Source organism: Otolemur garnettii, unplaced genomic scaffold (assembly GCF_000181295.1).
Source record: "Otolemur garnettii isolate 467f Iridium unplaced genomic scaffold, OtoGar3 scaffold00273, whole genome shotgun sequence".
In the NCBI taxonomy this organism is placed as follows: Eukaryota; Metazoa; Chordata; class Mammalia; order Primates; family Galagidae; genus Otolemur; species Otolemur garnettii.
In genome coordinates this window covers 857,840-864,927 of record NW_003852668.1, presented here as the reverse complement: position 1 = coordinate 864,927, position 7,088 = coordinate 857,840, and the positions used below count along the sequence as shown (strand labels likewise).

The following is a 7,088-nucleotide window of genomic DNA, read 5'->3' as shown; positions in this document are numbered from 1 at the left end:
TCCCTGTCCTCCTCCCCCTCCCTGTCCTCTTCCCCTCCCTGTCCTCCTCCCTCTCCCTGTCCTCTTCCCCCTCCCTGCCATCTTCCCCCTCCCGATTCATTAGCTGATGGACATTTGGGCTGTCTTCACCTTTTTGGCTGTTGTGAAGAGTGATGCTAATAACATGTATGTGCAAGTTTTTGTGTGGATGCATGTTCTGAATTCTCTCAGAAGTGGAATTGCTGGACCTTATACTAGCACTGTATTTAACTTTTTGAGGAACCATCAAACTATTTTCTGTAGTGTTTCTAGACTTTTCTATTCCCATCTGTAACAAATGAGGGTTTCTGTTCCTATACATTCTTGTCAACATTTGCCATTGCCTGGTTGTTTTTTTAAGCCTATCTAGTGAATGTGAAGCAGTATCTCATTGTGGTTGTAATTTACATTTTGCTAGTGACTAATGATTGGCCATTGTATATCCTCTTTGGAGAAATGTCTATTCAAATCCTTTGACCATGTTTTAATTGGGTTATTTGTCTTTTAATTGTTGGCAAATATTTTGTCCCATTCTGTGTTGTTTTTCATTGTCTTGATGGCACCCTTTGAAAAAGCAAAAGTTGTAAAGTTTGATGAAGCCCAATATATCTATTTGTTGTTGTTGTTGTTCATGTGGGTCTTACATTCAGGTCTACAATTCATTTTTATTTAGTTTGTGTAAATAGTGTGAGGAAGAGGTCCAGCTTCATTCTTTTGCATAAGAATGTCCAGTTGTACCAGCATCATTTGTTGATAAGACCATTACTTCTCTACTAAATTATCTTGTTATATTCTACTTCCTGGGTCAATCACTATGACAAGGGCCAGGAGACTAACTGCCCCTGGTTGGGACGGGCAGGTTCACAGGCAGAAAGACCATGAGCTGAGCAACCACTGTACTGTGGGACCATTACATGGATTTTCAGTGATTTCATGAAAATGTCTTATGCATACCTTTTCCTACTGAACATATCATGGGGACTTCACAAAGAGAAAACTCCAAAACTCAGACCTAAACTACAAGTCAGTATAACAAAGTTCTGTCTTTCCAGCCTGCAAATTTGGGATTACACTCCTAGCGTAGTGGAAAGAACTGATCAGTTTAGACTTTATGCAAGTTGCTCTTCCTTAAACATACATGTTCGATATCATATTAAGTTATTTAATATAATATACTGCCTTATGTCATTAAAAATATACATAATAGTCAGGGTCTTCCTGATGACATGTCCATTTTTTAGAATGTCTTTCTATTTTCTTATTTTCATGTGCTGACCACGGACTGATGCCTCAATTTCTTTAGATGATTTTTGGAACTATGTTAGGATCTCATATATGGAGGAATAATGATCTCTTTGGTAAGTTAAGATCTGTTCTTTTTAATTGTTTTCTTTTTAAACAAACTCATAGGTGGCTCTTGTTAGCGAGTCATTTAAAACTAGAAATACATAGTTAGTCTAAGTGAAATACACATAACTGCTGAACAATAAAATAACCATAGAAACAATACACATAACTATTGAATAATAAAATAACCATAGAAAATGAACATTTTTGCTTTTGTGATCCTTTCTTATCCCTACGTAATAATGATAAAGCTATTCATTTAAGATAGTCCTTTATATTTACCGCAGAGCTTGTCTGGTGATAATTCTATTTGATGGCCGCAATGTCTCTGTTGAATAGACAGAACCAAGGCTGGTTTTGCCTTTCAGAGGGGCCCATAACTAGAACACGCTCCTTCCCACAGGGGTGATAGGACCCAGATACACAGTAAGGTGGAGCTGGGGAGGTCAGGACTGAGCCTCATCTGCTGGCTGAGGCCAAACATTGTGGTTCTCCAGCTACACAACCAGAGCTCAGCATCCCGTTGAGTGTCGTGGCTGGAGGATGAGGGACTGTCCTTTATCCCCACTGGTCTGGCCTCTAACTTGCAGTGAGATTGTGCTAGTGTTTTTTTTGGGGGGGGGGAGGGAGTGCTCCTTACTTTCCTGAAGCTTTTCCCGTTAGTGCTGATGGTGGCAAAGCTCCGTGGTGAGATTCCACTGCTCTCTTTGCTTAAGAAGCATATCTGTGAAATCAATAATAAAGTCACAGAACATTCTGGAAATAGGACAAAGGGTTTTGTCTTACCACCATCACTGTGTTACAGGTCTCATTTCTGACGAATCCAGAAGCGGACAATTTTATGATCGGTCACTTGGTAAGTGGTCTGTTTCCTGCTGCAAGACGCCACCAGACCCTCTTTGGATCAATCCAGTCTCTGCTGAGAAATCATTTTTCATATGAGTCTCTTATTCCATAGGAGTCAGATCTCTGAAATGCAAAATATTAGTGAAAAGGAGAAGAATAGTAGTGTACAAACTTGCTTTGCAAATCATTAAAAAGGTAACCTTGAGTCAGTACGCCACTTAAAAGTTACCAAGGATGAAATATCCAGTCAGCACTGACCTTTGTCCCTGCCCCAGTCTGAAGCACTTTTTGAATAGCCCCAAACTCCAACAATCTCCTTTTGGCCACACTCCACCAAACTTCTCAGTAAGTAGATGCCACTAACAGCTACTTTGTCCCTCCCTGTACAGACAGGTTTTCTCACATAGTCTCATGACACTTCGCAAACCAGGTGTGACGCCTGCTTGGGAAGGTGCAGAAACGAGTTATAACTCGTGGCATTAACTGACATATACAAAATGCTTACCCTGTACACACGAGTTTCTCCTTCAGCTTTCCAACTATCTCGTGAGGCTGCACTATGTTTTGGAGAGCAAATCGAGGCTTAGTGCATTTCTGCAACTTGGTCAGGCTACTCGGCACTGCAGGGCCCGTACCCAAGTGGTGGGCAGCAGGGGCAGGTCTTTGATCAGACTTATCACGCTCTAAAGCCTGTGCTTGTTCCATGCTGCTCCCTAGAATTGCCAAATCCACAATTCCATGTTCTCTCTTAAAATGAGTAACAGATACTAAACCTCAGTGAGCTCAAAGTTTGATCCTCACTAAGTATACTCCAATTTATTTGAAAATTAAAATGTTAGGCCTTATAATCTGTGGCTTGATGTAAAAATATGCCTAGATTTTTTGTTGTTGTTGTTTGTTTGTTTGTTTTGAGACAGAGTCTCACTATATTGCCCTGGGTAGAGTGCTGTGGCATCTCAGCTCACAGCAACCCCAAACTCTTGGGCTTAAGCAATTCTCTTACCTCAGCCCCCCAAGTAGCTGGGACTACAAGCACCTGCCACAACACGTGGCTATTTTTTGGTTGGAGTTGTCAATATTGTTTGGCAGGCTGGGGCTGATTTCAAACCCACCAGCTCTGGGTATGTGGCTGGTGCCCCAGCCGCTGAGCTACAGGCACCAAGGCAATATACCTAGTTTTTACAGATCTCCTAAGTTATCAGTTTGGGAGAATATGTGGTCACTGTATCAGTATGACCAGTGACCAAACATTTTTATGAACACTTCTTTTGGAATTGCCTCCAGAATCTAGAGCCCATTGTTCTGAATCTCTGTAGTAGTAAACGTTTGTCCTTGGATTTGGTGTTAGCGATAGCCAAGAGCTGTTTGGAAATAAATATGATGTATCCAATTAATAGCAAACTTGGATGCATTGGTTATCTATTACCATGTATCAAATTATCCCCAAATTTGGCAGCTTGAAACAGCAAACGCTTATTATCTTATGGTTTCTGAAGGTCAAGAACTCAGGAGCAACTTAACTGGGGTTCTAGTTCAGGGACTATCAGGAAGTTGCAGATGAGATGTCTTCTGGGGCTGTGGTCTCATCCCATGACTGACCAGGGCTGAAGGGGCCGCTTCCAAGGGCTCTCACATGGCGTTGCAAGGGCCGGGTTCTTCACAGGCTGTTGGACTGAGGGCTTCAGTTTCTCACCCTATGGGCCTTTCCACAGGGCAGTCTGAATGTCCTCAAAACATGATAGTGGGGCTCCCCTGGAGACAATGATCAGAGAGAGAGAGAGATTGAATGAGCAAGCAAAAAAGCACCCAACACTGAGGTACAATCTTTTATGACCTCATCTTAGAAGTGATATATCACTTCTGCCTGTTTTACTAGTCACCCAGAGCAACCCAGGCCCACTGTGGGAGAGGATTACCCAGGAGTGTGACCACCAAACGGCCATCTTGGGGAAGTGGCTATCTCATTGGACAAGTGCCATTTGGGGGAAATAATGATGTGGATACAAATTAATGTGACCAATACTTTCCTATGTCTCAGAAGATAGTTCTAAGATGAAATATGAACATATGCGGGGCCTTGGGAGCATCACTAATGTGGATGGGCAGCTGTCTCCGAGGCTGCTTTCAACACGATGATTTAATTTAATTCAACAAATGTGTGTGACAAGCCCTGGGCAGATCCCATGCAGGACTGAAAGATAAATGTGGCAGTCCCTTCCCTCGGGGCTTCACACGTGGTGATGCAGAGTGGGGAGAATTGAGCTTTGGGCGGCTCAGCGCAGGGGAGAGGGAGGGCGGGCTGCAGAGGGAGAGGAAACTGGAGCATCCTCAGGACCCTCGGGGCAGGCAGGTTCAGGAAAACTGACTGCAGCCTTGCTTGTTAATCTGTAGTCACACAGACTATGCTGTCTTAGGCCTTGAAGTGACTGACAGAGCTCCTGTGTCTCTTTTCTACCTTTAGAGATCCTGAGAAGGGCTTTTCCTCCTGGAAATAGGAGGTACCCAAACTATCGGCACAGAGCAAGAATAGCTGCTGGCCTGGAGTAACAGGCTGGAGGTAAGAGAGCACGCGAGGGTTAGAATCAGAAGACGCTGGGGTGAACGCCTTCACTCTGCTGACCTCTGACATCTGTGCCGTCTCTGTGTCTTCTGCTGTCCCCCAGTGTCACCCATCTCTTCCGTCTCCACTCCCACATTCTTTCTGTCATGACTCTGCAGAAAGAATGCAGTGACCAGCCTCTCCTCCTCAAAAGCAAACATCAGTAGGAGCACAGCCCTTCCTTTGGCTCAGCTCCCCCTGCCACACCTGCCGTCCCGCCACTTCCTTCCCTGACGCAGCTGTGGTCTCCGGTGCTGCCCCCCACCCACCTCCTTTTCACTTGTCTGCTGTTCGCAAACTGGATTTTACTCCTTCACATCTATGGAATTGGATTGGGCTTCATTTTCTTAATCTATGATTTAAATACCATATTATCTCCTTAGCCAAATTCTTTCCATATTCTACACACGCTGCTGTTATCTCTTCCTCTTACTTGATCTTAACTATCACTGATGTGTAATTATTTATGATTATACGTGTCTCTTACTACACTCTATCCCGGGATCCGGCCCTTGTATCAGCTACCTGCTGGATGTGGTTGCCGTGAGCATCCTGAGGGCCTCTGAAATTCAGCGGGCTTCCTGCCAGCCTTCCTTTCTTAGTTGATGGCATCACCATCCAGTGATTGGTCCAAGCTAAAAGTGTTGGGGACATGACTGACACTTCTTCATCCCTTGTCTTCTGTCCAGAAGGGCGTGGTCTTGTTGATGTCGCCCACACACCTTCCCTGCCATTGGCCTGCTGTTGGCTGCTGTCACCCCTTATTATTGATTGCACTCTTACCTCAGGCCTGACCCCACCAGCCCTACCTTGCATGCCGTCCCACAGAGGAGACTCTGCTGCTTCCCCAGCTCAGCTCTGATGTGGCATCACCTGCAGGATGAGGTGGAGGTGAGGGATGGGGAAGAGCGGCCGTTTGCCCCAGCTCATCACACTGTCACGTGCATATAAATTTCCAGTTTCTAGGGTTGGGATTGGAGCACAAGTAGGTGCCATGAAGGGCACACTTAAGATGAACCTTAATATGCAATTATGGAAGTGCTTGGAGTGCACAGCCACTTTCCCACATGTGCACACACAGTGAATGACACAGCTGGAGCAGTCCGGGCTCTGCAGTGCAGGCAACACTGAGAAGGTCAGGGTCAAGTTCCCCATCCCTGGTGCAGCTCACAGTGAGTGGCCTGTGTGACCTGGCTCTGTCCACCACTCCACCCTCACATCTCCTAAGTCCTCCAGCCTCACTCCAGCAGAACTGAAGTCCTCCCCCTGCAGCCTCCACCAGGATCAACTGCCCAGCCAGCTCTGCCTGGCCCTCCAGGTCTCAGCCCAGCTGTGGCTTGTCTGTGGCAGTCTACACCGACATGACAGACCACCACCACCAAGTCAGAAATCACGCTCCTTTCTGGATCTCTGTAGTTCTTTCTTCTCTGCCCATCCCACTTTACCCCAGAGCAGGGCTCAAGGAGCTTCACCTGCCGTCTGCCCCAGCCGCACACAGCCCAGCTCACTCACACATAAGTGTGCAATGGACACTCTGACCGCATGACGTCCTTTGCTTTGGGTTCTTGAAATTCTTTCACCAAAAAGTCAAGTAGGCATAATATAATTTTTAACCACTGGAATTGGAAAGAAGTCAACTGACATTTTACCAAAAATAGAAGGAAAATTTACCAGTGAGGCCATCTTAGATAAAAGATGCAAATACTAGTTTTTCTTCTCAATCAACGGTGCCCTCTAAAGATAAAAACCAACTTCAAACTGAGATCAAGAAACCACTCATCATGAAGAACAGACTCACCATATTCCTTCTTTATAAATGTAAATAATTTCTTTTAGCCTCACAGAGTGTCCTGGGGAGGGCCTGGACTTCTCAGTGGACTGGCTGTGTCTCATTTATGACAGATGTGATGAGACTGGATATGTGCACACGGGTATGAGACTGGATGTGTGCACACGGGTATGAGACCGGATATGTGCACACGGGTATGAGACCAGATGTGTGCACACGGGTATGGACCGGATGTGTGCACATGGGTATGAGACTGGATGTGTGTGCACACAGGTATGAGACTGGATGTGTGTACACGGGTATGAGACTGCATGTGTGCACATGGGTATGAGACTGGATGTGTGTACATGGGTATGAGACTGGATGTGTGAGCGCACGGGTATGAGACTGGATGTGTGTACATGGGTATGAGACTGGATGCGTGCACAGGGGTATGAGACCGGATGTGTGCGCGCACAGGTATGAGACCGGATGTGTGTACACGGGTAT

General features: G+C 45.5%; 1 protein-coding gene across 2 annotated transcripts in view; it reads left to right on the top strand.

Annotated features, from left to right (window-relative positions):
* Positions 1–7,088, top strand: part of SPP2 (secreted phosphoprotein 2) — a 23,096-nt gene that overhangs the window by 11,404 nt on the left and 4,604 nt on the right. For both annotated transcript variants that reach the window (XM_012813512.2, XM_012813513.2), the window contains 3 exons: positions 1,322–1,376; positions 2,171–2,221; positions 4,673–4,768. In XM_012813512.2, the coding sequence (XP_012668966.1) occupies positions 1,322–1,376; positions 2,171–2,221; positions 4,673–4,758 (192 nt within the window). In that variant the 3' untranslated portion in view covers positions 4,759–4,768. The remainder of the gene's footprint in view (positions 1–1,321; positions 1,377–2,170; positions 2,222–4,672; positions 4,769–7,088) is intronic.